The sequence below is a fragment of the Felis catus genome, chromosome A3 (assembly GCF_018350175.1).
Source record: "Felis catus isolate Fca126 chromosome A3, F.catus_Fca126_mat1.0, whole genome shotgun sequence".
Classification (NCBI taxonomy): Eukaryota; Metazoa; Chordata; class Mammalia; order Carnivora; family Felidae; genus Felis; species Felis catus.
The window spans coordinates 119528092-119554591 of NC_058370.1; the positions used below are offsets into that span (position 1 = coordinate 119528092).

Genomic DNA, 26500 nt, shown 5'->3' on the forward strand with positions numbered 1-26500 from the left:
CCTACCTGGGATTCTCTGTCTCCCTCTCTCTCTCTCTCTGCCCCTACCCCGCTTACTCTCATTCAAAAATAAACATAAAAGAATAATGAAACCTACCTTTATTACAATAGGGGTTTTTTTTAACGTCTATTTATTTTGGGGGCACCTGGGTGGCTCAGTCGGTTGGGTGTCCGACATTGGCTCAGGTCATGATCTCACAGTTGGTGAGTTCGAGCCCCACATCAGGCTCTGTGCTGACAGCTCAGAGCCTGGATTCTGCTTCGGATTCTATGTCTCCCTCTCCCTCTGCCCTTCCCCCATTTGCGGTCTGATTCTCCGTGTCTCTCAAAAATGAATAAACATTTAAAAAATCTTTTTTTAAATAAATAATGTCTATTTATTTTTGAGAGAGAGAGGGAGGCAGAATCCCAAGCAGCCTCGAACTGTGAGATCACGACCTGAGCCAAAGTCAGATGTTTGACTGAGCCACCCAGGTGCCCTATAATAAGATATTTAAAGATAGGCCCCAGGGGCACCTGGTTGGTTCAGTCTGTAGAGCTTGTGATGTGTGACTCATGATCTTGGGGTTGTGAATTTGAGCCCCATATTGGGTGTAGAGATCACTTAAATAATATCTTTAAAAATTAAAAAGAAAAACTTTTAAAAATAAAAATAGACCCCAAAATAAGAAGGGATACTCCAAAACCTCACATAAGCTACAGAGCAGACACCAGTGACTGAGACCTGTTTGGTTCCAACTTCATATCCAGGAATGGAAAATCAGGAGGTGTGTTGAGATGTGTCCACCTGTGGGTTCACTCAGACCTCCCACCAGGACACGAAAGGGTAGAAGCACTTTCAGTGAGCATTTGGAATGATGCTTAGAGATTCATCTTTGGGCTTCTGTCTACCGGAGTAACGCTAGGAAAGTGAAATCACCCAAGGAGAGAGAAAACACCTCACCTCTCTGGAGGATAGCAATTAGCCTCAGCTAGCCAGAGTCAGCCAAAAGTAGGCAAGAAATATAAAGGACCTTTAAGCAGCTGGATTTGTTAACACAAAGTCCTTGTACTGAAAACACAAAAGTCTGTTTATTCCTCTTCTAGTAGTTTGCCAGTGCAAGGTAATCTCATTTCCTAGCACACAGCAGATCGGAAGTGATGTAGGACCTGATAGAGGCAGGTTCAGGGATGGCAGGAGAAGGTCATAGGGAGAAGTGGCAGCTGATAGTGTGACACTGAGGGGAGACACAAAAACAGTATAAAGGTAGATGGACCGTCTGGCCATGTCATATCACTCTGAGCACCTCTGCAACATTGAAAGTCCATAAAGGAGGGGCGCCCTGGTGGCTCAGTTGGTTGAACATCTGACTCCCGATTTTGGCTCGGGTCATGATCTCACAGTTCGTGAGTTCAAGCCCTCTGTCAGCACAGAGCCTGCTTGGGATTCTCTGTTCACCTCTCTCTTTGCCAATCCCCTGCTTGTGCTCTCTGTCTCTCTCAAAAATAAATAAGTAAACGTTTAAAAAAATAAATGAATAAAGTCCATAAAGGAGAATCTTCGATGCTAACTTCTCATCTTCCCAGTGGAGTGGAACAAGCATCTTGCTTTGCAGTCCTGGCCTCCAGGTATCTTGGATAGCTTCTGCCACCTGCTTCTCCTTTGCTATATAAAATTAAGGTCAAAGGGGCATAGGTAGGGTCACCAGCCATCTGTTGGCTTTCCTGAGACGTAGGACCTCCAGTGCTCCAACCAAGAAAGTCCCGGCAGTCCGGGACAAGTTGGTCACCTTTGGCACAACTTTCTTGAGTGATGTAAATACATTTTGCTTAGGGTAGTAATTACACGAGTGTATATGCAGTTGTTAAAACCCATCAATATGAACACTTTAAAGTCTGTACATTTTGTGTATAAATTATAGGTCATATAGGCTAATTCCTTTTGCTCAGAAGTACTGAGTCTGAATCAGGACCTGCCTTTTTAAATGCTTTAGACATCAGTTAAGGAACAGTTGAGGGGTGAAAAGTAACTTTTGGATTGGTGAGTATATGGAACATGTAAATGATGTGTGTATTACATAATGGAGGGTAGGCAGGCTTTGGAAACAGGCCAACTGTGATAGAATCCCACTGCCATTCACTAACTGACCCTGAGCTACCACTTTTAACCTGCTGATGTCTTTTTTCCTCATCTAGAGAAGACTGGCTAGTTCACATAGCAATGGATTACATGTAAGGAATAATGGCAAATGTATTAAAGAACAGTGCATAGCCAGCAATCAGTATTGCTGTTATTATATTATATTATTAGATATTATGAGTTATATCTTACAATTAAGGTGAGGGTAGGGGGCACAAAACTAAGTTCTATGGTTAAATTGTTCTCTCCCACAGCAGTTCAATTTGGAAGGACCGATTGTTAGCTTAAGAAGGAGGTTCTCAACTTCAGCATGAATCAGTCACCTGGAAGACTTCTTGAGCACAGATCTGGACCCTGCCCCCAGTCTCTCATTCAGTAGATGTGAGTCTGGGGCGGGCCTGAGAATTTGCAGTTCGAACATTTCCCAGGCGATGTTAATGCTACTGGTCCAGTACTTCACTTTGAGAATCATTGGTTTAATGAGTCTTCAGGTGCATTTGAATGTTGATAAATGTTATTTAAACCCGGTATCCTGGTGGTGAGGCCCATCTGTAAACTCGAGATCTAGCTCTGACAGTCTGGCATACTGACTCTTCTGCCTCCCTCTGCCTCCCCACCAGAAAAAGCGGGTCCTCTCACCTAAACTCAGTGTCATCAATATGAGCGGAACCTTCGTTCATTCTTCCCTGATAAATCTAATCTGGCCATTCGCTGTATTTGGTGCTAATTGTCAGTAGGATCTGTTGCCCTCAGTGAAAAACCCTAGAAGCAGATGGAAGAGGAGGATTCCAATGAGCCCTATGAACATACTGAACTTTTTCTCAGAGAACCACAGCGCCACACGGCTCGGCGGTGCCGAGCAGCGTTCCTGTATCCAACTGCCTTTCTCTCCCTTGCTCTCCTAGCAAAGCGTGCGTGCTGGCGGGTTCTCTCCTCGGTGTTCTTAGATGTCGGCTTTGCCTTCCCCTTGCCAGGTGATCGGCATGCACTACTTCTCTCCGGTGGACAAGATGCAGCTGCTGGAGATTATCACAACCGAGAAAACTTCTAAGGACACAACTGCCTCCGTCGTGGCAGTCGGGCTCAAGCAGGGGAAGGTCATCGTTGTGGTGAAGGTAAAGAGCGGTGAAACAGAGTGGCAGATTTGGGGAAAGTTCTGTCGAGACTCCTTACACCTCCGGGCTTGTTTACACCTGTTCTGGGGCAAATATGTCACCTTTGGGTATGATTTCCCCTTGGTTGTCTGCCTCATGGACAGCGCTGTGGACGGTACTCCTGAGTCACGGTCTGAGAGGGGAGTGTCTGGGACACGGCGGGTTCTCCCAGCCACTCCAGACCTTTCAGGTGACTGTGAAACCCTGTGCTGTGCCGTTTGGTTGAAGCCGTGCTGTTCTGGCTGTGGCTTCCCCTGCAATGTAATTTTAACGATTCTGTTTGAAAGTATAAACCGCCTTGAATTTTGAAGTGACACCCGGGGAAGGGAGCCTGCTGTCACACTTGGGTGGCACCTGAAGCAGAGGAGCCGCTGAGCTCACGTTCCCTCCCTCGGCAGGACGGACCTGGCTTCTATACCACCCGGTGTCTCGCACCCATGATGTCTGAAGTCCTCCGAATCCTCCAGGTTGGTACCGCTCTTGGAATGTTGGAGGCATCTTCCACCCCTTACACCAGTCCTCCAAATTGGTTCTGTCGGGATGGGGAACAGGCTTCCTTCTAACACACTAAGTCCTGGTGCCTCCCCAAGATGCCTGGGGATCTTTTTGCCTGGTCCTTCCACACGGTGGTTGGAAATCATGGGCTTTGCTGCCCTACAGTGGGCAGAATTTTAGCTCCGCTCCCTTAACCGCCTCCCCGCTCCACTAGGCCCAGGGCCTCCCGACATGCTCTTCACGGTTTCTGCATCCCCTTTGAGGCAGGGACCATCCAGAACACGCAGGCCCACCGGCCTGATGGGTGCTGGACCGGCTTCTGCACCCCTGGACACACCCCTCCGGTGGCACCCCCTCGCCGGGCACTCGTCAGACGCTGGCTCGGGGGCTCCGCAGCACTGCTCCGGGGGGAGGCCTCTTCTCTTAGTTATGGGAGACTTCGCCCTGTGCGCCGCAGGATCTCATTACTCCCGAGATTCAGAATTGCAAACGAGAAGGAAATGAACAGTGTGTTCATCTCTAAATGAATTTGTTCGTTCCTTAAAGTGCTGTGGGTTCGGGAAGCCTCAGACTTTCCCCCTGCTGACTCCCAAAGCTCCTTTGCCTCCCTGGGTGGAACAGCCCAGTCCTGGGCCTGGCCAGGCGGCGCCTGGGAGAGAAGCGGGTGTTGCGGCAGCCCGGTCTCGGAGGGCCCGCGTGGGGAGCCTTCGTGGGAGGGCCCAGAATGCCTTTCCTTGAGGTCCCTGCTTACCTCCCATTCAGGAAGGAGTTGACCCTAAGAAGCTGGATTCCCTTACCACAAGCTTTGGCTTTCCCGTGGGTGCTGCCACACTGGTCGATGAAGTTGGCGTGGACGTGGCAAAACACGTGGCAGAAGATCTAGGCAAAGCCTTTGGGGAGCGGTTTGAAGGTGGAAGCGTAGAACTGCTGAAGCAGATGGTGTCCAGGGGCTTCCTAGGTGAGTGGCCTCAGAGACACGTAATTCTAGTTTCCTGAGACACGGTCACAGAAGGCCCGTGTGGAAGAGTTCTTCCTAAACACAGAGGCCACTGTCACGGGGAGTTTTTTAAATGACTTCATGACAACCCCTTAGGCTGGGCCCGTAGATTACAGACAAAGGCAGGACTCTGGCCTGAGGCTCTGCCACCTCCCAAGGTATGCAAGACTGACAGGCACTTTCATCGGGGCCCAAGGCCTGGAATACACCTGTCATCCTGCAGGAGCAAGTTCTGCACTCAGGCGTCACCATGCTGTCTGGCCACCCGTGCAGAGAAGGTGATGCTTCTAACACAGAGGATGTGAGGGAGGCCCGGGAGAGGTGGCTCGCTCTGTCTCGTCGAAGCCGCGGCAAAATCGGCACCGGGAACACGGCATGCTAGGGCCTGGCGTTGCGTGTCTGGACTTTAAAGCTGATCCAGGTGGCCTTTCCCAGCCACATACACAGAGTTCCAGGCTCCGGGAAACACAACGTCATTTTTCCTTCTCTGCCAACGCTGCTGGCAAACACCGCATTTCCAGGGTCAGCCAGCCAGCCGGGTCAGGAGTACGGTCGAGAGGTTAGAGCTTCGCAGCAGACTAGCGGAGGAGAGAATCCTCGGGCTGGCGCTCTGAGAAATGGTAATCCTCCCTTTTCCGGCTTCTTTTAGGTCGCAAGTCTGGGAAGGGCTTTTACATCTACCAGGAGGGCGTGAAGAATAAGAGTTTGAATTCTGACATGGATGGTATTTTGGCAAGTCTGAAGGTGCCTCCTAAGTCTGACGTGTGAGTTAACTTGAGTAGCTAATAGTGTGGAAACGTGTTTCTCTTCAGCCCAAAGTTTCTCAGTCCTCTTCCGTCTTTGTTACACTCACCTTGCCTGACCAGAATACTCCTGCCCTTCCACGTGCCTCCTCGCTTTCTGCCACGCATCGGGGTGGGGACTGCAGCCAAGCCTTGGAAAGACCCCTGTTCCAGCCTTCCCTCTGAAGGTCTGGAGAGAACTAGAAAGACGATTGTCCTGGGTCCCTTCAAGCCCCAGACCATTTTTATCATTTGTAATTGGCAGCTGATGATGTCCAGAGATTCTGTCCACCCTCCCCTCCCCTGTTCTAAGCGCCAGTTCCAGGCCGATTAGGACAAGCAGCCCTAAGACTCTATTCCAAGGGCAAGGGCGGCTTCCCTGTGGCTCCTCTCCAGCATTGGAAGTTCCGTCCTGGCTGACCCTCTGGGCTCTGGCGGCAGCAACCCTCTTTCCCGCGTCCCTCCCGTGACGCTTCATCTACCTCAGCTTCCCTCTCTCTCGGCAGCTGCTCTGACGAAGACCTCCAGTACCGCCTGGTGACAAGATTTGTGAATGAGGCCATCATGTGCCTGCAGGAAGGGATCCTGGCCACGCCCGCAGAGGGAGACATCGGAGCCGTCTTCGGGCTTGGCTTTCCCCCGTGCCTTGGAGGTTGGTCTCGCAAGTTGGGAAAGTAGCTTGTTTTACCCCAGAGCTCGTTTCGCTGTCGCCTTCAGCGAAGTCCTGTTTCTCCATTTAGGGCCCTTCCGCTATGTGGATCTGTATGGCGCCCAGAAGATAGTGGACAGGCTCAGGAAGTACGAGGCTGCCTACGGAAAACCGTTCACCCCGTGCCAGCTGCTCATCGACCACGCTAACAGCCCCAGCAAGAAGTTCTACCAGTGACAGGCCCTCACACCCTGCCCCCCGGCTAACACAGCTGCCGGCGGTGCTGGCTCTCCAGGAGAGTGGCATCTAGATTTATCAGGGTAACCAGAAGGAAAACAAATTGTGGCCTTGGGGTGTGCTGGGATTCAAGTGCCTTCAGCTAGGACTGTCTCTCCCTCCTGGTGAAATGTGGCTGTGAATTAGTTTGCACTTCATGTTAGAAGGTGGAACCCACCGTGCTCGTGCACCCATAAGCCTTGACGCTCAAAATGGCAGAGTCTCCGGAACCATCCTGCCCCCGCCCCCGGGCCAGTGGCGGGGAGGGCAGTTTTGCACCCTACCCAGTACACGAGAACAATAAAACCCAACTCTTCTCAGCCCGTCTGTATGCTCCTTTTTCTTCGCTCTTTGCCCTTCTGGTTTAAACCCGTCCTTCAAGGAGTCGGAATAAAGCCTCGGGCTCTCGGGGTGCGCGTGTGTTGGGAGAGTTCTAGACAGCCCCTTGAGAGAGAGAGAGAGACCGTGACACGGGGGGATTTAGGGGACTTCACAAACTAAACCCTTCGAAACCCGGCTGTGTTTACAGACTCGGGCAGGCTTCTGCTTGCCGTGGGAAAGAGGCCCGACTGACCAGAGCAGGTGAAGGGCGAGAGGCCTGGAGGCCGGGGTTTAAGAGGCTTCTTTCCCCAGACGGCATTTCCTCATGGCACAGTGTCATCCAGGGTTTATTGTGTGTGTGGCGGGACGCATATTCAGGATGTCAGCATGGGCGTGAGGCACAGGAATGAATATCTTCCCGGCCAATAGATCCTGCACGTCTTGGCTGCCCCAGAGCACGGAAGGACGGATGCGTGGATGATCAGCACAACGAGCGGGACGGAGGCCGAGCGGCCCGCCAGCACCACACGCTGTGAGCCCCCCTCCGCCCTCGCGGTGCCCTCTGGGCCGGAGAGGCCCTACGCTCACCTTCCGGCAGAAGCGCTACCCAGTCTGTGTAAGCGGCTAGGGGGCCCCCGACCAGCCTGGCAGAAGGACCCCCACCGCGTGGGCACAGAAGCCTAACGAGTCACGCCGTGTCGGGCCCTGAACCGTGACCCATTGCTCCTGCGTCTGCTCCAGCTGCCGGGACTCCAGACACCATCCCGGGCCCAGCTCTGCCGGGACCAGTGGGCAGGGAGCTTAGCTCCAGCTTGACTGGCTACTCACCGTTGGTTGGTTGGTTACCACAAAGCCAGACTCTAAAATCAAGCCACCTCTGTGCTAGGGGTTCTCAGGTGACCAAAAGAGAACGGGTCCTCACACCAGAGCCATTAACGGGCTCCTAAAGGGCGCTCTGGGAGAGCCTCAGGCAGGCATTTGGCCAGTGCAGGAAAAACCTGGGGCCTGGCTGGCGAGCTGGAGTTTTCCACTCAGCAGCAATGGAAAGTAGGAATGATGTTGAAACCTTTGAGGGAGCTAGAAGGTTCTTGTAGGGTAGGGGCTGATGAGGGGTTTTCAGAAGAGAACCCAGGAGTGGGCCACGGGCACACCCATTCCAGAGCCTTCTGCCTGAAGACCTACACATTGTACCTGTCGGTCCCCGTGATCCGGAAGAAGAGAGCCGCCGACACCCAGCATTCCACCTGCACTGTCCAGTGCTCTAGCATTTATTTCACTAGTCCCGGAGGATTCACTAAGGGATCGACAAGAAAACCAAATGCTTCAGCATCAGTTTGTGTGTCCTGCTTCCCGACTCCCCTTGCCCTGGAGCGGAGGCATCAGCTCAGGGCCTGAGCACCAGCATGGCTTCACTACTCTTAAGAGAAAAACAGGAAATAAATATCTAGGAAGGCTAGGTAAGGCAGAAGAGAAGGCCTGTAACCCGGGGCCTGAGGCCAGCGGCACGAGAGTTAGTGTGGTCCTGGGTGAGGAGACGGAGAGCCCGGGGGCTGGGGAGTAATGGGTGCTCGTACACCATGGCCAACCTCCGGGTGCCAAGCAGGTCGTCGTGCCCGAGATCCGGGGGACGAGGGCCTGCTGTGAGGCACATGAGCAAGTGCAGGAGGCCCGGGCTCCGGGAACGGGGAACGAGCAGGTTTCCCCAAACCACCGTGCTTTCTCCCCACCCACCCCACCTGTGCCAGCTACAGAGAGCAAGAGGACGGCACCGTGTGCTGGCCAGAATCAAGCGAAGTGGGAGCAGAGGGGAAGTGGGAGAGACTGAAGGCCACTCGCCTCCAGCATCCAGGAGCGGCTGACCTAAATCTACCTGCTCCTCGGCGGAGTGAGAATCTTCGCAGACCGGACCCAGCCTGGCAAGATGGAAGGCGGAAGCCTGGGCACCGGAGACGTCAGGGGACCACCCGGCTCCCCGACTAGAGCACGTCAACAGCAGGGCCGTTCTCGTCGAGGGTCTTCACCCGCAAACCGGCACCGAGAGCTGGAGCCTCCGAGGCACGGTGGCACAGGCTTGTACTCGCTACCCCAGTGCTCGGGGCCAGGGCCCTGATTCACAGAAGGGGGAAGGAAGGGCGTCCCAGAGATACAGAAACGGCACCCAGACTCTGGGGCAGCTTAGGCCAAAAGCCCACAGGGCAGAGGGGAGAGGGCACTTGGGGAATTTGTGCTTAAGTTACGGACCATCTTCTTCCCTGGTCTCTAACCTCAACCTACAAGCTTGAGAAGTGCAAGAGGCCTGTGAAGCTCTGCACAAGGACACGGGAGGATGTGAGGTCACCGCGAAGGCCAGCTTTTGATGCCCTTCCTCCACGGGAATCACAGCAGTGTGGCCCCAGGCCCAGGTGTGCCCCGGTGCCTCCAGCCTCCTCCCCACATACTCTGCACAAAGGCCAGATGTCCCCGTGTAGGGGTCTGACCCCAGAGTCCCCCACTTCCGAGTGTGTCTGGATTCACTCTGAGGGGCTGCCTGGCCGCCTCAGTCTTGGCATAGATTCTCCTCGCAGGCGGGACCGGCTCCTGGGTCCCGCAGGCTGTCCCCCTGCAGCCCCGGGGCCTCCGTGCCAGCTTCCAGTTGCAGCTACGAGCCGGGAACATCAGATCTTGGGCCGCCAGCCTTTGATGAACTGCATGATCTTCTTGACCTGCAGCTTGGTGAGGTGGAAGTCATCGGCCAGGATGTCCTCGCTGAGCTGCACGAAGATGCTGCCGTCAATGCGTTCTCTGGCAAAGAAGCTCACCACGTCCTCTGAGAGCCCGATGAAACGCAGACTTCGAGAGACTTCTTCCAGGGAGAGTGCAGACAGGTCAGCGGGGGGCTGCCAGGAGGAGGCATCCCGGCCTCCCCAGCCTGCGACCCCCTCCCGGGGACTGGCAGGAGGCCCCTCCAGGCGCCCTTGGGCGAGAAGGAGCCGAGCTCCGCCCGCCTCAGGCCCCTGCAGGGCCACCGGTGACAGTGGGGTGGGGACCTGCCGCAGCACCAGACCTTCTGGTTCAAAGGCTTTGGGGGGTCCGAGTGGCGAGAGGCAGGGTCCGGGCCCAGGTGCCCCCACAGCTCTGGGCTCCTGACAGCGCAGCAGCTCGGGCTCCGGGGAACCGCCCTGGCCCAGCTCAAAGGGCTCCAGGGCTGGTTCCGGCCACTCGGAAGAGGAGGAGGAGGAGGTGGGACAGGAGGGGGGAGCAGCTGAGTAGGCCTGGCCTGGTGAGCCTGGGCCTGGAGAAAAGGCAGGGCTGGAGGTAGCCAGGGGGCCCGAGGTGGTCGTGGGCCCAGGAGAGGCGGCCACGGAAGGGCCCGAGGGGTAGGCAGGCCCCGAAAAGGGATTGAGAGCTCCGAACGGAGCAAAGCGTTTCTGTGGGTGAGAGGGCTTGAACAGAGGCGGGCAGCCGTGGTACGCCTTGACGGGGGTGTCAGCCCCCAAGACGGAGGCAGCCCGACTGCTCGGGGGCTCTGCGAGGGCCCGCGCGGCCTGGCTGGGCTGCGTGGTGGAGGGCAGGGGTCCCGGGGGTGGGCGGCCGGAGGCCTCGCCGGCCTTGCAGTCTCCCCAGGTGCACGGGTAGCAGTAAAGGGAGTAGGCATCCGGTGACGGTGAGCCGCTGCCGCTGCGGGAGGCTGCCCTGCGGGCAGAGACACAGATACGCGCGGAAATGCGACATGCCGCTCTGCCAGGGCAGAGACTGCCACGCTGATCTCAGCAACGCCGGCTCGCGCCCTGGCCCCCGAGGCCTGAGGCACCCCCCTCCCCCCCCCCCCGCCCGGGACTGCCCTAGTCTTCCTTCCAGCCTCTCCCGCCCCGGGAAAATGAGACTACGCTGAACCACGTAAAATTTTCATACGGCAAGGGGCACTCCATCCCGTGGCAGATCCCAGTCTGGAGGGAACCCGGGCCGTGTCCCCACCCAACCAACACCAGTTAGGAAAGGAACAAGCTGAAGGTGGAAAGCAAGGTGTGGCCCCAGCCCCCAGCGCCCTCAAGCTCAGGTACTGCTCAGGAACGGACGCCCTCCGAACCCCCAGGCCTGGACTCTTCCTCAGCACCGGCTCCCCTCCCCAGGCCTCTTCCGGAGGACCCAGCACCGAGAGAAGGAGGGGGCTCACCCATCCTGGAGGCCAGAGGAGTAGTAGGAGAGGCTGGAGCTGGGGGAGTGGATGGGCTGCAGCTTGGGGAAGCGAGGGGGCACCGGGGGGCTGCCCGAGGGCCGGCCGCTGCCATTGCCACCCCGGGGAGGCACAGGTGGGGCGTTGAGCAGGCGGCACTCCTCCTTCACCTGCAGGCAGAGGGCCGTGACTCCGCGTCCTGTCCCCAGGCGGCGGACACCCCTTGCCTTGCCCTTCCCAAGCAGCTGGGCGAGGAGGGTGTCTGGGATGGACACTGCCCCACTTTGCCAAGAGGCTATCTCCGCCTTACTCACCTCTGCCATTCACCCACCCCGGCCCTCTAAGTCTCTCCAGCCTGTTTCACTCCACGAGAGCCCATGACATAGACACCATCTCCTGTGGCCTTGGAAAGCCATCGTGAATATAAGAATATGTATACATGAGGAGATCCAAAACAGATATGTAAACCTAGTCCCTCCTCAAGGAAAAGGAGAGGAAGAAAATGGTGTGACAAGGAGAAGAAAGGGCCATCGGTCATCAAGATCCCTTCCTTATGGGTCAAATACTCCAAGTGGACTCCCCGGGACGTTAACGGCTGCAGTCCACTGCTGTGGACCAGTGCGGTTGCAAAATTCTGCAGTAGGCACAGATAGGGTTCCTTAGTGCAGGACTTCTCAGAGCCTTTAATGAACCAGCGTTCTGTGGTTCCTAAGTGAGGAGGCGGTGGGTTAGGAATCATCCACTACATTTTCTAAACTTATTCCACCACGGGACCTTCTTTTCCCTGGACAACTTAAAGGACTCCTGTTCTGTGGAGCCTTCTGAGCGCATCCCCAAACTCTCTCAAGCTAGAGACCTACGAGCATCTTTGTCTCCAGAACTCCCAGTGCCACCGTCCCTGCTTATCTACATACCATACATATCTACGTCCCTGGTATCCACACCGGCCCTGGTATACCACAAACGCTCCAGCGTCCTTCTCCTTGCCCTTCTCTCCTTCCCCCACCCCTGGGACACCTTCTGTCACACGCCCCAGGGGCTGGAGGCGGAGCTACGAGGCTGGGGCGCAGGAGAACTTGCTTCTGGCCGGCCACCTCCCTGGAGCAGGCACCCCCAGCCCCCCTCCCTGCCTCCCACCCCCGGCCACTCACCGCCTCGGACTTGGGAGGGACGGGAGGCGGCGGCGCCTCCGGCTCCAGGCGGGGCGGCCCGGCGGCCCCGAAGGAGATGAGGTCGGGCCCGGGGGGCGGCCGCGTCCGGCCCTCGGCGAGGCCCTCGGCCGCCTGGTGCGTCCACAGCTCCTCGTAGGGGATCTCGGCGGGCGGCGCGCCGGGCTCTGGCGGGCCGGCCCAGTCGGGGCTCACGTACTCCTGCTCGCCGTCGCCGGGCGGGCCGGGGGCGCGGGCGGGCGCCGGGGCGCGCGGGGGCGCGGGCAGGCAGAGGCGCGCGCGGCGCGGGCTGGCGCAGTCGTCGGCCAGCTCGGCGGGCGCCTCGCGCACGGCGGTGGAGTACTCGTCGGGGTCGAAGCGCTCGCGGCAGTAGGAGGCGCTGTCGCGCACCAGGCGCTCCACGCGCGGGTCCCCGGCCAGCAGGCCCTGCGGCAGCGCGAAGCGCGGCGTGTCGGTGAGCAGCAGGAAGTGCAGCGGCGCCGGGCCCTCGCGGCGCAGCGCCAGCCCCAGCACCACGGTCTTGGAGATGATGCTGACCAGCTTGTAGCAGTGGCCCTCCCGCACCGGGTGCAGGTCGTAGGGGTTGCGCGGCGGCCGGCTGGGCACCAGCACGTTCACGGGGAGCCGCACGCGCTCGATGATGGCGCGCACCGTGTGCTCGCCCTCCTGCATCTGCAGCTCCAGCGGGCTGCGCGTGCTGAAGCGGCCCTGGCACTGGAAGGGCAGGCTCAGGCTCTCGTTGGTGCGGTGGTTCATGCAGATGAGACAGGGCATCTTGCCCTTGACGGGCCTGGCGCCGCCGCCGCCACCCGCGGCCCCCGCACCCCCGGGGCCGCCGCCTCCCACCCCGGCCAGCGCCCCGGCCCGGCCCAGCTTGCGCAGCAGCGTGGTGAAGCGCGAGCGCTCCTTGGTGGTCTTGGCACACAGGATCTCCGCCTGGCCCATGAGCGTGAGCTCGTCGCCCGCATGCAAGGTGAAGTTGTACACCTCGCTGTCCTCGCTGAACTCGCCCGACACCACCTGCGGATCCCAGAGACCGGGTGGGGCTTTAGCCGGTGGCCCAGGCAAAGCTCTCCTTTGAGGCGCGCGCACACCCCCGCGCTCCCCGACCCGGGAGCCTTTCCCAGGCTGAGACCGGATCAAGAGCACCGGACTGCAGGATCAGGAGACCCACCTTCCCTCCCGGAGAGGCCACGTAGCAGCCGTGCAACCTTAAATGAGCTACTTCTGGGGCCTGAGTTGCCTCGTGTGTTAACTCTTACTTGGAAGAACTGCAACATGTTGGTGTGCCATACTTTTAAAATATCCAGTAAATGGCAACTTTTATTTTCATTGCCTATACGATCTGGGAAGTAACAATACTCCATCTACTCAAGGCTACTGTGAAGAGGAATGAACTGGTGGATAAGGGTTTGTAAACAGAAACGAGCCATCCATACACCAGTGGGGGTCTGCCGGGACTGTGTGCCCCCAACGACCACTCTTCCTACCAAAGGGACGGGCTGCCCTGAGGATCTCCAAGTCAGGGCAGGACCCTCCACACACACTTCACCACCTATTCCAGGAAGTTCTGCAAGCCAGTGGGTCATACACCTGGCTCTTCTGACATGGCCCAAGGCCCTCAAGGGGCACTGTGACACCTTCTGCCTCCTGGACCCTAAGGACAACCCTCCAACCAGCGTGGGGACACCAGGCCTGGTGTGGCAAGGACTGACCTTGACACTGAAGGTGATAGCTTCCATCACAAAGATGCGGTCAGGGAAGACGCTGGCCACCTCTTCCACGCTGCTGAAGTACCTCACTGGCTCCCGCACGTCCCGGGCCTGCTCCAGGAGCTTGAACTTCCCTACGAAGGACGAACACAGGCTGCTAGGGCACGCCTGCCCGCCGGTCCCCCCTTCTTGCTCCCCTCGCATCAGCCAGCCCCTCTGGAACCGAGACTGCAGAAAGGCAGGTCTGCACAGCCTGAGGTGGAAGGGGCCAGGCAGCTGGCTCAAGGGGGGCAGGTGAGCGCAGACCTAGCAACCAGAACCCCACGGAGAGCTTGTGGGTGGGTGAGGAGGTCCGCAGCTGCCTGCCCAGAGAAATCCGAATGCACATTGGCAGCCAAACGCTTGCAGACAAAACTGGCCTCCAACCATCAGTGTCGCACTGGAGATGCTGGCTCCCGGCTTCGTCCCAGCCCCACTCTGACTTGCTGTGACCTTCCCCTCTCGGGGTCCTCGTCGGAGGGCAATGGAGCAGACGATCTGGGGTCCTGTGTGGATCTGGCATCCAACGCACGTACCTTGGGTTGCCGATCCATACCGATGCACCTGGCACCGGGCCTTGGAGACCCCAGGAGGGCTGCTCAGACTCCAGCTCTGTTCCCAGACCCTGCCCTGGTCCAACATTCAGCCCCTGGTGCGACATCCCAGAGGCCTCTGACCTGAGCCCGACAAAACCGCCTCCCTCCCTCCGACGAGGCCTTCCTAACCTGCGGTCGGGAGCTGTTTTAAGCTGGCCCGGCAGATGCCCCCAGCAGGCACAGACTTTAAAAGAACGAGGATAATCCATGAAGCTGACCCCCTTGTATAAACTGTCTCACCTCACTGGTCACATACACCCTTTATGTGCCCTGAGACAGAGGGTACAAGCCTAGATGACCCAGATAGAGTTGGTGCGACACAAAGCACCCAATGATGGCAGGATGGGACAGCTGCTACAACAGACTCGTGACTGAAGAGCCAAAGACCCGCCTGATGGTCCGAGGGGATCTTAAGAATGAAAAGAGTTTTACAGGGGCGCCTAGGTGGCTCAGTCAGTTAGGCGACCGTCTCTTGATTTCGGCTCAAGTCGTGATCTCATAGTGGTGAGATCGGGCCCCACACCAGGTTCCACACTGTGGAGCCTGCTTAGGATTCTCTCTCTCCCTCTCTCTTGCCCCTCTTCTGCTTGTGCTCTCTCTCTCTCTCCAAATAAAAAAATAAACATTAAAAAAAAAGTTTTATAGAACAGACAGTCCACGTGGAAGAAATAGCATGCAGAAGACAGGGTCACCAGGGCGGCTCAGTCGGGTAAGGCTCAGGTCATGATCTTGCGGTTCGTGAGTTCGAGCCCCACGTCGGGCTCCGTGCTGATGGTGTGGCGCCTGCTTGGGATTCTCTCTCCCTCTCTCTCTGCCCCTCCTCTGCTCTATCTCTCTCTCTCTAAATAAATAAATAAACTTAAAAAAATTTTTTAAAAACAGGAGTCACGAGAGCAGATTGCCTACCCGAAATGGTGAGTGCCTATGCCCAGGGCTTGAGGAAAGTGCCAACGGCATGTGAAGCAGTAACCAGGTTATGAAAGGCTCTAAATGCCAGGTTAAGGCAGAAAGACTTTCCTCAGTAAGAAATGAGCTTTTGGCTTTCAGCTCAGAGGAAGCCAAGGTGCCACTTTCTCCCATAGTCCTGAATCCGGATTCATCTGACACCAGCCACCTCCACGAGGCCACCTAAGTCCGACGCCCAAAAGATCGAAGTCACGTACGGAAGGTGCCCTGGTGGGGTAGTCACTGCCATGTCTGCAGAGCCCCCAAGACCGGCCCCCTGGGTGCGCGTCCCAAAAAGGTTAGTGAGGACATCGCCAAGGCAAGTGGTGATCAGAAAGGTCTGAGGACGACAGCGAAACTGACCATTCAGAACAAACAGGCCCACACTGAAGTGGGACCTTCTTCCGCCTACGCTCTGATCATCAAAGCCCTCAAGGACCCACCAAGACACAGAGAGAAGCAGAAAAACATCACGCGCGGTGGAAGTCTCACTTTTGACGAAACTGTCAACGTTGCCCAACAAAAGCAGCATGCATCTTTAGCTAGAGAATGCTCTAGAACCATTAAAGAGATCTTGGGGACTGCCTAGTCTGTAGGCTGCAATGCTGAAGGCTGCCCCCTTCAGGACAGCATGTATGACGTGATGCAGTGGACTACCCAGCTGGCTAAGAACTACAAAGGAAAATATCTCAATAAATGGTCATCTCACAGCCCAAAAAAGAAATGAAAGCCGTCGCAGTGTTTTGAACAAGAAAATGCCAAGCTCCAAGTTGAGCTCCAAAAAGAAAGCAGAGAGGTCATTCTGCAGGAGAGCCGGGACAGCCACTGGGGAAATGGCAAAATCAAGCAGACCAAGAGGCAGACTGGGGCAGCGGATTAGGTGCAGGTAGGGGGAGGAAAGGACGCAGGCCACCGGCCGGGTCAGAAATGGAGCTGGCAAAACAGACCCTTAACTACAGAGAACAAACTGAGGGTTACTGGGGGAGGCTAGGGGGTGGGGGGGAGGGGATGGGCTCGATGGGGGATGGGTGTTAAGGAAGGCACTTGTGTTGAGCACAGGGCGCTCAACTACATTCTACTCCTGAAACTAATATTGCGCTGTATGTTACCTAACTGGAATTTAAATAAAAACCTGGCACTACCAAAAAAAAAAAAAAAAAAAAAAAAACAGAAAAACCAATGCGACACGGAGCAGGCAGAGCTGCTAGTCAAAACTGGGAACCTGGAAGTAACATGTGGGGCAGGAGCCCGTCCTTTGGAGGCCAAGTGAGGCCCCCCAGGGGGTGCTCCTAGGGGGGTGAGCAAGCCCGGGCAGGGTTTAAGGACTCCGGGTGGGAGGTACAGACTGAACCCACAGGTGGGTCTTCAGCTAGGGCGGATCTCAACCCTTTGGGAACTCTCCTCCCAGAAAAAAATGTCAGCGTCCTCCTGGCGTGAACACAAACACCGCGTTGTATACAGTATGTGGGTCCTGGAGCCCCCCCAGACCCAGCCAGAATCCCAGACTGAGGACACCCCCTTGCCTCCAACGTGCTGAGAATGAAGAACCAAGGGCCCGTCAGCACCTAGAAGCGGGAAAGAAGTGAAGCTGAGAAAGGGAAGGGAAAGTGCCCAGGAGAAAGAGGAGACCCTTGTGAGAAAATGTGCCACAGCCCTCCAGGGCAGCGGGCGAGAAACTGGGGAGGCGCCTGGCAAGGAACGGGGGTCTGGGGTGGGGGGGGTCGGGCAGCAGGGGCCGCACAGCGCTACCATCCCACTGCGGGTGCCACCCCTCCCTCCCGCAGCCTCCCCCCCCCCCCACAAGCCCCCCCCCCACAAGCAGCCAAGCGGGGAGAGCTGCCCGCTGCCCCCTGTGGGGAGAGCTGGAGCCAAGTCAGGGCTGCAGCCGGGAGAGGATGTGGCCGGCGGATCGATGTAACCATGGTAGCCAGCACCACCCCCTCCGCCGCAGCGCGGCCCAGCACCGGTCATTACCGCGGGAGGAAGGAAGGGAGACCTCCCGGGAGCGATGCGCCAGCCCCTGGAAGCCTTCGCTCCCCCCGGCAGCTTCCTCTCCTGCCTCCCCCGTAGTGAGACCCCAAGCGCCCCCGCACCCTAGGGACCTGCCCCACCCCAGCCTGCCCCTGCTCCCTGCCCTTTCCTTCCTATGTCACATTCGCGCTCCCTGGCGTCCCTTCCAGGCAGAGCAGTCTCCCCCTCCTCTGAGCACCCGACCCCGGCCGCGCCGTTCCCTAAAGAATGGCGAGTAAATGTATAGGCTTGGGGTCGGACAGACCTAGTTGCATCCCACCTCTGGCACCAACCAGCCGCGCGACCTTGGGCGAATTATTTAATCTCTCCGGGCTTCAGTTTTCCCATCTGTGAAATGGAAGCACACGGCTTAGCTCCCAGAATGCCGGCCAACGCTGACCTGAGCCACCTAGCCCCTCGTGCGGGGCGGTGGGGGCCTTCTCCGGGCGGCCAGGTCCCCCGAATCCACGGGCGCTGCACTGCACTCCCCTCCCCCGCCTTCCCTGAGGCTCCCGGGTCTCGCCACTGCCCCCGCCCACGTCATTATTAATTCATTAGGAGGAACTAGCGTCGGGCTGCGCGCTCCGCTTCCAGGCTATAACCCCGGCCTCCCCTCCCCCACTAGGGCCACCGAGCCACCCACCGGAAAGATGCGGCTAGGGATGCGACTCCCCTGCAGGCCAGCCGTCGCCCCATGACCACACCGGCCACATGCACACAGGGGCACCAGAAGATTGCATAAGGGAAAGGGCCCCAGGCCTCCTGCACTCACTCACTCTTCCCTAGGAGGCTCTGTGCCTTGGTTTCCCCGATGTTTAATAACACAACCGAAATGGGACAGTAAAGTCACACTTCTGTCAGCGAGGGCTTTTTCCAATCTTTTGTTTTTTCATCCCAAGAAGATCTGGGGCCCCTTCCTGGACCAATACCAGATAGCCAGGCTGGGAAGTTTCTAGCTGCTAAGCAGGCCTTTCAAGGGCTCCAGGCTCAGGGCCTAACCCCGGGTCAGAAAGACACCAGAGTGTTTCCTCATCTTTTAAATGGGGTGTGGGAGCTATGGGGGTACCAACTTCACAGCGTTGTTTGTAAAGAGCAGAAGCCTCAGTCCTGTCCCCCTGGCTCAGAGGAGACCCAAGAAGGGCTGGGGACCCCAATACCTGGGAGGAAAGGAATGGGAGCCTTCCCAGCTCCAGCTCGGCAGTTCCCGACTTCTACTAGGGCAGGGGAAGGGGACTAGCAGTCACAAACACAGAACTGGGCAAGCTACCAGAGCTCTCGGAGCCTCACTTTGTGAGTTAGACGGAGCTAATAAGACTTTCTCACACGGCTGCCGTGAGGATGTTACGACGAAACACTCAGCTCAGCATCTGGAGGGCGGCGTGCGTTTAACACGCAGGAGCTGTGGGATCGTTGGGGCACACAGGGGCATCTCTGGAGGGGGCCACCTGATTCCCACCCTTCCCACCCAGGTGACAACAGCCCTGCGTCGCTGGTGTGGTGCAAGCAAGCATCAGCCCAGGAGTCCGGTCACCTGGGTTCTAGCCCTTGCTCCGCTGCTTCCTAGCTGTGTGACCCTGGGCAAATCACCTCCCTCTTAAAGCCTCTGTTCTGTCACGTGTAAAATACAAGGGCTGTGCTTTCCAGCAGCAGAATCCTCTCTTCAAACAAAATCGTATGTAAGATATCAACATCATACATATAACAGATAAAAGTACGAGTTCATTAGCATCATCTAAGTGTAAAATTTTCACATTCACTGATAAAGCCAGTCAGTAAAAACAAGGAGTTTAACACAAAAATTGGGAAAAATCAGGATTAGAGTGGACGAGTGCAGTTCTAAAATCAGCCTGAGCATCCCTTTGTTTCTGAAGAATTTTGGTTGCACACCAACCACTGAGAAGATCCCCGCACGAGTCATTCTCTTCGAGGGTCTGGACAAAAAAAAGCCTTAATGAGGCAGCTCACAGTACACACCCAAGGTCTCTAGTTAGGGTTAAGGTTTGATTTGCAACAGTGTGAGAGTGGGGTTAATTTTTAGATCATCAGTTTAAAATAAAATGTGAATGGGGCGCCTGGGGGGGTTCAGTCCATTGAGTGTCTGACTCAGGCTCAGGTCATGATCTCGCAGTCTGGGAGTTCGAGCCCCGCATCGGGCTCTGTGCTGACAGCTCAGAGCCTGGACCCTCCTTCGGATTCTGCGTCTCCCTCTCTTTCTGCCCTTCCCCCACTCGCGCTCACCCTCTCTCAAAAATAAACGTTTAAAAAACTAAACGAAATAAAATGTGAATCAAAATTTTGCAACCAGAAACCCAGGACTCCCCCAGAAACGGTATGAAAACCACAGGGCCCTAACCGCCACCCGGCCAGCCATGTCCTCGTTCATCCCTGTGGCTCCAGGCAAAGGGTGGTCACTAACAGTTTCCCCCAAGCCTTACCCCCTACCCTCCTGCCTGCATCCCCCAGTGGCTCTATGTCATCTGTCCCTGGCTGGGCACACCTGGGTACTGCAGGGGGATGTCAATCTTGGGTCCGATGACGTAGTGGCCCTCCTCCAGGGTATGGGCTGTCACCGTTGTCCACTGGCGGCAGGAGTGAATGAGCAGGATGTCTCTCTCACTGACACCCTCAGCATACTCCCCTGGGAAGAGGAAGGAAAGGTAAAGTGAACATTAGGAGGGACAAGGGAGGCTAACGTCTTCACCAAGACCCCGACTGGGGACGGCTGCCCACGATCCCTGTCCAGGTCAACACCACTCAGGGGACAGGCGCGCTGCCAGCTGTGGCCTCAGGGCTGTGAGTCACGCCTGGTCTCCCAGGGCTCTGGCTCCTGACGGGGCCCCAGCAACCACCCCGGCCACAGTCCTTCATTCACCACTCGCCTGGACGGCCTGCTGTCCCAGGCCCTGTGCTGCGAGCCGGGGTTCTGGCAGATGAGCCAGCCCCGCCCTCCCAGAGCACTTGGGCCCATGGGGAGGTGGAAAGAGAGGTGAACCCAGAAAACAGGCCACGTTGGAGGTGCTGAGTGGAGGGTGTCTGGGTACTCCCAGACGGGAGCAGCAAACTAGGTGGGGTCTTCCCTGAGCAGACACTAGAGCTGGGCCTCAGGACCACCAGCAGAATTCTCAGCCCCCAAGTCCGTGCCTAAGCCAGGCGAGGAGGGCCTTGTCGGGGGCACAGACGGGGCTGAGACGGGCTATCCGTTGTGGATCCCTGCTTGAGGGGCCCCCAGAGATTCCTGGTTCTCTCCTGGGCAGCCCCTCTTCACCCACTGCCACAAGGGTCTCCTACACGCAGGGGACCTCAAAGGAGAGGGGACAAAGTCTCCGATAACCTCTAGCCCCTCTCAGAGAAGCGGTTTCTTGGCTCTCCCTTTGTCAGCCCTTCACCCTCCCTGTCTTCGAAACACAGTGATGAGGTGGGAGGGGAGCTTGAAGGGGGAACCTAGTTCTGGGGGAAGCTGCACTAGGGCAGAGGTATTGGGAGGGGTCTGGGCCCAGAAGGCTCCAACCCCAGCAACGGTTTCCAGGAGAGCAGGAGGGGCTGGCCCAGCTTCCAGGGGCCTGGTCTCCTGGATGCAGCTGGTGGGCAGGGGGAAGGTGGGGGGACGCCTCCTTCCCAGCCCTCTCAGACACAACTTACTAAATTGCTGCCACCCAAGCAAATGGGAAGTGGTTTATCCTGATTATCCTGATGACTGAGGGCTCCATGAAGGGTGTGGGGAGGATGTGCTCAGGCCCTTTGAGTGGGGCGGGCTCCCACTGCACTGGAGGGGGTCAGAGCTTTCCTCCTCAACCCCTCATGTCCTGGGGCAGAGGAAGCCCTCCTACTCTGCAACCCTTCACAACCACACAAGGCACACACCAAAGGCTATGGTTCATGGCCCCCAACAGTTGAGCCAGCACAGCCCCTGGGCCTAGTGACAGGAGCTTGTCACCCCACTGACACAACTCAGTCCCATGGCTGCAACTACAGGGGCCTCTCCCAAATGCATAGGCCGTAGGGCCTTTAAGACTAAAGGCACATTTTTGTTCGCGTATTCGCACTCACAGTGACCACAGCCATAGCCACCAGACAGGTCACAGACAGGCAGACAGCTGGGCCATCACACCAGTTGTCCATTCACTCATCCCTCGGTAAGTCCAGAATCTTTGTTAAGCGGGATATCCTCCTTCCAGGAGCCTGGAGCCCAGTGTGAAGGCAATAAACTATAAAAACGCGTGTACAGATTCAAGTCAGGGGTGCCGAGGCGCCACGGGAGCCCAGAGGAGGCCTGCTGGGACTGGGGAGCTCAGAAAGGACCCCCAGGAAAGGGAGATGCCAAAGAGGACGTGTGGGAAGTGGCCAGGCAGAACCTAGGGCCAGCTTATCCCATTCACACGCAGAAGGGGACAGCCTTGATGCTGACGCGGACAGCCTCGGGATCACTCGCTAACGATCTGGAGAGCAAGAGGTTGGGCTGCTGAGCTCTCCTGCCCGACGGCCCCGGGCTCGGAAACTGACACGCAGCCCTGTCGGTCGAGGGACACGCTGCCGCTCACGGTGCCCGTTCCACCCCGCCGCGGGTCGGAGGAGGGGCTGCGGGCCCCAAGGAGGGGAGAGGAGCCTGTGGCCGCGGGCCCCATTAGCATTCAGGGAAGCGAGTGTGCCAACGCGGGCCAAACCCCTATTCTTCTCGCACACAAAACCCCCGGCCTGGCTGCCAGCCCCGGCTCCCGCCCCTCCTCCAGCCAAGCAGCCGCCCCCCCCCCCTTCCTCCAAACGGTCCCCTCGCTCCGTGCGGCCTCCAGGCGTCCCCTCTCGGGCCCCCATGCACAGTCCCATCGGCAGAGCAGCCTGGGCCCCTGGGAAGTGGGGCAAAACATGAGGGAAGGCCGGGACTTGGGGGCACGGCCGGCGGGAGGGCCCGATCATTCGGGCCTCTCCCCGAGGTGACCTGCCCGCCGGGGGCCGCAGACTGCTCCCCGGGATGCGAAAGGAGGGCGCAAGAAGGGTGCCAACAGGGGCCGATCGGGACTGGGGGGTGGTGGCGGCGGTAGGAAGACGCAGTCCGAGGCCCAGGGGATGCGGGAGGATCGAGGTGAGAAGCGGGAGACAAAGGGACGGAGGGGGGCGCGGCCCAGGCGGGGGGTCTGAGGGCTGCAGGGAAAGGGATGCACCGACGGGGCGGCCGCGGGGCCTCCGCCGCGCTCCGGCTTCTAGCTGGCCGGGAAAACTCTGTCCCGGCCTGGTCTCAGTCCCTGTCCCAGATCTCTGTCCGGTGCCCGTGAGCAGGGCCCAGGAGGCGGCGGACCCTCGGCTCGTGGGCCCTGGGTCTCCAGGGAAGGCGTGCCGGGAGCCGTGCGAGGCCGAAGCCGGGAGCGGGAGGGCAGGGGCCACATCGTCACGGCCCCCTTAGCACCTGCCCAGAGAGCCCCCGATTTCCCCGCGGACCCCCAGCCCCCCTTCCCGCACCCCAGTACCTGGCCCGAGGCAGGCGAGCGTGGGCAGGCGGCAGCGGCTGACGATGAGGTCGAGCGGGAAGGCGCCCATGCTCCAGCGCAGGCCGGCCAGCCCGGCCGCCAGCTTCTCCATGGCATGGGCGCCCCCGGGGCCACCGTCCCGGGGCCCCGACGGCCAGTCCCGCGCGGCCCGGGCTCCCGCGCCCCGCCGCCACCTCCTGGGGCCGCCGCGGCGCTCCCCGCCTGGTGGCCCGGCCGGGGCTGCAGGCGTCACGTGGCCGGCCTCCCCGCGGGGCGCCGGCCCCCGCCCCCCGGCCCTCGCCCCACCCCCCGGCCCGCGCCCGCCGCCAAGTCCCGCCTCCCCGCCCGACCCCGCGCGCCCGCGCCTCTGCCCGGGCGTCCAGGTGACAGCCCGACTCCGAGAACCCCGGGCGCGCGCCTGGAGGGAAAAGGAAGACGCGCGGCGGCACCTCCGGGGCGGGGGCGCGGCGGGGGTCAGCCTCCTGCACCCCGGCGGGTGGATCTGGACCCCCTTTGCCCGCCGGCAACGGCGCCTCTCCTCAGCCCCTCGTGCGGTGGCCTCCTGGAGTCGCCGCCGGCCCTGCCCCGGCCCTGCCCTGGCCCCTGAAGCTCCTGATCTTCGGCAGCTGCGGTCGTGGTTTCCAGGGCATTTATCACCGCCGGCTTCAAACAGCCTGCGAGGCCGCCTCATGAACCCCATTTTGCTGATGAGCAAACTGAGGCTCAGAGAGGTCAAGTGGCAGCTCGGCCTTGAATTCTGGTTTGGCTTCAAAACCTACTGCCTTCCCGGTACTCACCCCCCTGAACCCCAACTAAAGAGCACTTGCCAGGTTCCCCCTGCCTTCTTACCGCTTTTCCCAAGTCCTGGGGGCCAGAGAGCTCCAGAACACACACAGGCGGTGTGAACTGCTCCCGCTCTGCCCAGGAGGGGACAGCTCCAGGCGGGTGACCGTTGGTGGTCACCCAGGCAGTTACCGAACCCCTCGTCCCTGCTCTCAGGCCCTGAAGTCCTGCTTCCTTTTCTGCTGTCCTCACCTCCTCCTCCCAACCCCTCGTGGCTCCAGCTCCGGAGTTCCTCTTGGGAAGCCCCTTCTCAGAAGCTGCGGTGACTTCAGCAGGGCCACGCTGCCAGAGGACCCCCTTGGCCCTCAATGTGTCTGCCCGCCTTCTGCAGGTGACCAGGGGCTGGTGCAGGGCTCCCGAGGGGCCGTGGGCCCTAGGTTGGTCCTTAAAGGGCCCCATGGACGCTAGTTCTCAGCCTCTGCACCCAGGGAGCCCCCCCCACTCCACCCCCACACACATTCAACACCAACCATCTCTTCAAGGTGACTAACCTCCCACATCGTGTGACCCGACCACCATAAAAATTGGCATCAAATAAGATGAACACAACTTCTCCTTGCGAAGATTCACGTCAGTTCACTTGTTCAATCTCCATATTTTGCGGAGGTCAGAACGGGAGACTCCAAGGGCAGGATGCTTCGCTCCGAGACAACAAAACAGGAAAGCCGGACTAGGACTAGGAAGCAGGCCTCCAGCCAGGGCTAACCCCACAACCCCGCTGGCCCCGCTCCCTGTCCCGCCCAGGCCGCCTCGCCCCAGGCCCGCTGTCCACTGGGCAGGGGGTCCCCCGGCTCGCTCTTCCTTCAGCCACCAGGGTTGTGACTTGGGGTGGTCTGTGGGGGTGGGGGTGAGTTCTTTCCTGGGGAAGTGGGAAAGAGAGACAGGGCAGAGGGAAGGAGGAGGTAGAGAAAGGGGGAAATACGAGTGTCTAAGGAGGGGATGAAGGCAGGAGGATGAGGAGGCCCAAAGGAGGAAGTGAGGGAAAGGAGCCTGGCTTAGTCACTTTTCTTTCCCTCCCCGCAGGCCCTCTCTTGAGTAGGACGGCCATATAATTTGTCACCCGAACGAACGGGGACACTTCTGAGAGTGAAAGAGATGCTAACTAACTGGAACGAGAGGCATAAACCAGACTCTAGGACAGAGTGCAAACCAGGACCAGGCCATGTGGTCACCCCATCCCCGAGGGACACCTGTGAGCCCCGGATGTAGACGCCCCGTGTACCGTCCCACCTCAGCTTCCAGCCAGGCGCCCTCACCCCTCCAGCGGCATTCAGAGACCTTCCATTTCAACAAGCCCGCTAGCACTTGCTCCTCCTTTATCTTCTATCCCGACTAAGGAAACACCTTTCACCTGGCCCCCCAACCTGGAAATCTCCTTAACCCTTACTTACATCCACCTGGTCGCCAAGTCCCTGCGGCGGCGCTTGCGCTCCCACCACCGTGCGTCACGAGCCGCCCTTCCTCCTCGCCAGCCCTGCTTGTCCCTTCGTGCCTTCGGTGGTGCCTCCTCCAATCTTCTCTCCCCCGGGCCACCCTTCATCTTCCATGCCCAAAACCCTAGAAGCTCTGGATTTGGGCTGAGTCAGGGACCACACTGGTGTGAGACGTCGGGCAGAACCGCCTAACCTGTGGGACCCATTTCCTAACTTTTGTAAATTGTTCCGGAGTCTCTCCAGGGCTTTTGAACGGTTGGCCAACCTCCCAGGGACCCCACACAAGTGCCCAGATGCATATAGCCCTTGATTTGCTTGGGCCTCAGGAGCCATGTAGGAAGGAACGCAGCCTCGCTTAGAGTCAGAACTTCTTAGCTCTTAGGCTGAGGTTTCTGGAAGATGGCTGGCGGGACACAGCCAGGAAGTACGGTGAGGGAGGTAGGGGGCAGGGCGGGGGACACAGCCTGGTAGAGGCCCGCGGTTGGCCCAGAGGCCAGGCAGCGGCAGGGGTTAGCGAGCAGGCCGCGAGTGGGGCAGAGAGGTCAACGGAGTAGAAAGATGGCGAAAGGGGCCTGAAGTGGCCGGGGAGGTGTGTGCAGCAGCCCTGCCCCATCCCGTCTAGCGGACAGAGAGCCGTCTCTGAGTCCATGAACTGGGGGAGGCCAGAGAGCATTTGGGTAAGCACCTCTGAGAAATCTTGGAAATATTGCATCCAACTTTTTCTTTTAGAAAATTTGAAGCGTACACAAAGGTAGAGGTAATATGCTTATGAACCCCCGTATTTCTATGTAGCTGCTTACTCCCCCTCCTAATATGTTTTTTAAAAGTGTTACTGAGATATCTAATTCACATACTGTAACAACTCATCCATTTAAAGTAGACAATTCAGGGGCCCCTGGGTGGCTCAGTCGGTTAAGCGTCCGACTTTGGCTCAGGTCATGATCTCACAGTTCGTGAGCTCAAGCCCCATGTCAGGCTCTGTGCTGCCAGCCTGGAGCCCGGAGCCTGTCTTTGGATTCTGTGTCTCCCCCTCTCTCTGCCCCTCACCTGCTCGTGCTGTCTCTCAAAAATAAATAAAAAATTTTTAAAAAATTTTTAATAAATTATACAATTCAATGTTTTCAGCGTATTCATCATCTTGTGCCACCATCACCATGATTTTGCCATAAATATGATTTGTGTCTCCTCATTTGTATCCGGACTGGGCAGCTGTACTGTCATTAGGCATGTCTAAGGCCACGCACCCATTAGAAAGGATGCTTACAAAAGAATTGCAATGATTTGGGGAAATTCTCATTGTATAGTGTTAATGTAAAAAAAAGCCAGGATAGCATTTCATGAATGGATGA

The 26500-nt window shown here is 58.1% G+C and overlaps 2 protein-coding genes and 1 long non-coding RNA gene across 7 annotated transcripts in view; 1 reads left to right on the plus strand and 2 right to left on the minus strand.

Moving 5' to 3' along the window:
- Window positions 1-6791, plus strand: part of HADHA (hydroxyacyl-CoA dehydrogenase trifunctional multienzyme complex subunit alpha) — a 48759-nt gene extending 41968 nt beyond the window's left edge. The window contains exons 15-20 of the mRNA XM_003984421.6: window positions 3093-3233; window positions 3671-3739; window positions 4530-4725; window positions 5414-5528; window positions 6053-6198; window positions 6287-6791. Of these exons, the coding sequence (XP_003984470.2) occupies window positions 3093-3233; window positions 3671-3739; window positions 4530-4725; window positions 5414-5528; window positions 6053-6198; window positions 6287-6432 (813 nt within the window). The 3' untranslated portion in view covers window positions 6433-6791. The remainder of the gene's footprint in view (window positions 1-3092; window positions 3234-3670; window positions 3740-4529; window positions 4726-5413; window positions 5529-6052; window positions 6199-6286) is intronic.
- LOC123384579 lies at window positions 1049-7630 on the minus strand. The gene is made up of 2 exons (XR_006595880.1): window positions 7046-7630; window positions 1049-6915 (listed from the first exon to the last, which is right to left on the minus strand). It is a non-coding gene; the product is annotated as an uncharacterized LOC123384579 (long non-coding RNA).
- A 400-nt stretch (window positions 7631-8030) lies between these two features.
- GAREM2 (GRB2 associated regulator of MAPK1 subtype 2) lies at window positions 8031-26044 on the minus strand. 5 transcript variants are annotated; one of them, XM_045054833.1, is made up of 7 exons: window positions 24949-26041; window positions 24210-24354; window positions 19914-20054; window positions 13830-13960; window positions 12097-13134; window positions 10946-11115; window positions 8031-10464 (listed from the first exon to the last, which is right to left on the minus strand). In XM_045054833.1, the coding sequence occupies exons 2-7, from the start codon at window positions 24247-24249 to the stop codon at window positions 9447-9449; spliced, it is 2538 nt and encodes an 845-aa protein (XP_044910768.1). In that variant the 5' UTR covers window positions 24250-24354; window positions 24949-26041; the 3' UTR covers window positions 8031-9446. The 5 variants fall into 5 exon arrangements, 4 of the variants coding, with proteins under 4 accessions (XP_044910768.1, XP_044910770.1, XP_023107795.1 ...); XR_006595879.1 differs by lacking the exons at window positions 24210-24354; window positions 24949-26041 and adding an exon at window positions 22876-23071 and having other exon boundaries at window positions 8031-8086; window positions 8653-10464; XM_045054835.1 differs by lacking the exon at window positions 24210-24354 and having other exon boundaries at window positions 24949-26044.
- Between the last annotated feature and the right edge of the window lie 456 nt (window positions 26045-26500).

Excerpts from the sequence above, each read along its gene's own strand:
- GAREM2 (XM_023252027.2), bottom strand. The coding sequence starts at position 22,987 with ATGGAGAAGCTGGCGGCCGGGCTGGCCGGCCTGCGCTGGAGCATGGGC. Across the intron at positions 13,961-19,913 it reads CATCCCCCTGCAGTACCCAG|GGAAGTTCAAGCTCCTGGAG; the intron begins GTGTGCCCAGCC and ends CGTCCTTCGTAG. Across the intron at positions 13,135-13,829 it reads CTATCACCTTCAGTGTCAAG|GTGGTGTCGGGCGAGTTCAG; the intron begins GTCAGTCCTTGC and ends TGGGATCCGCAG.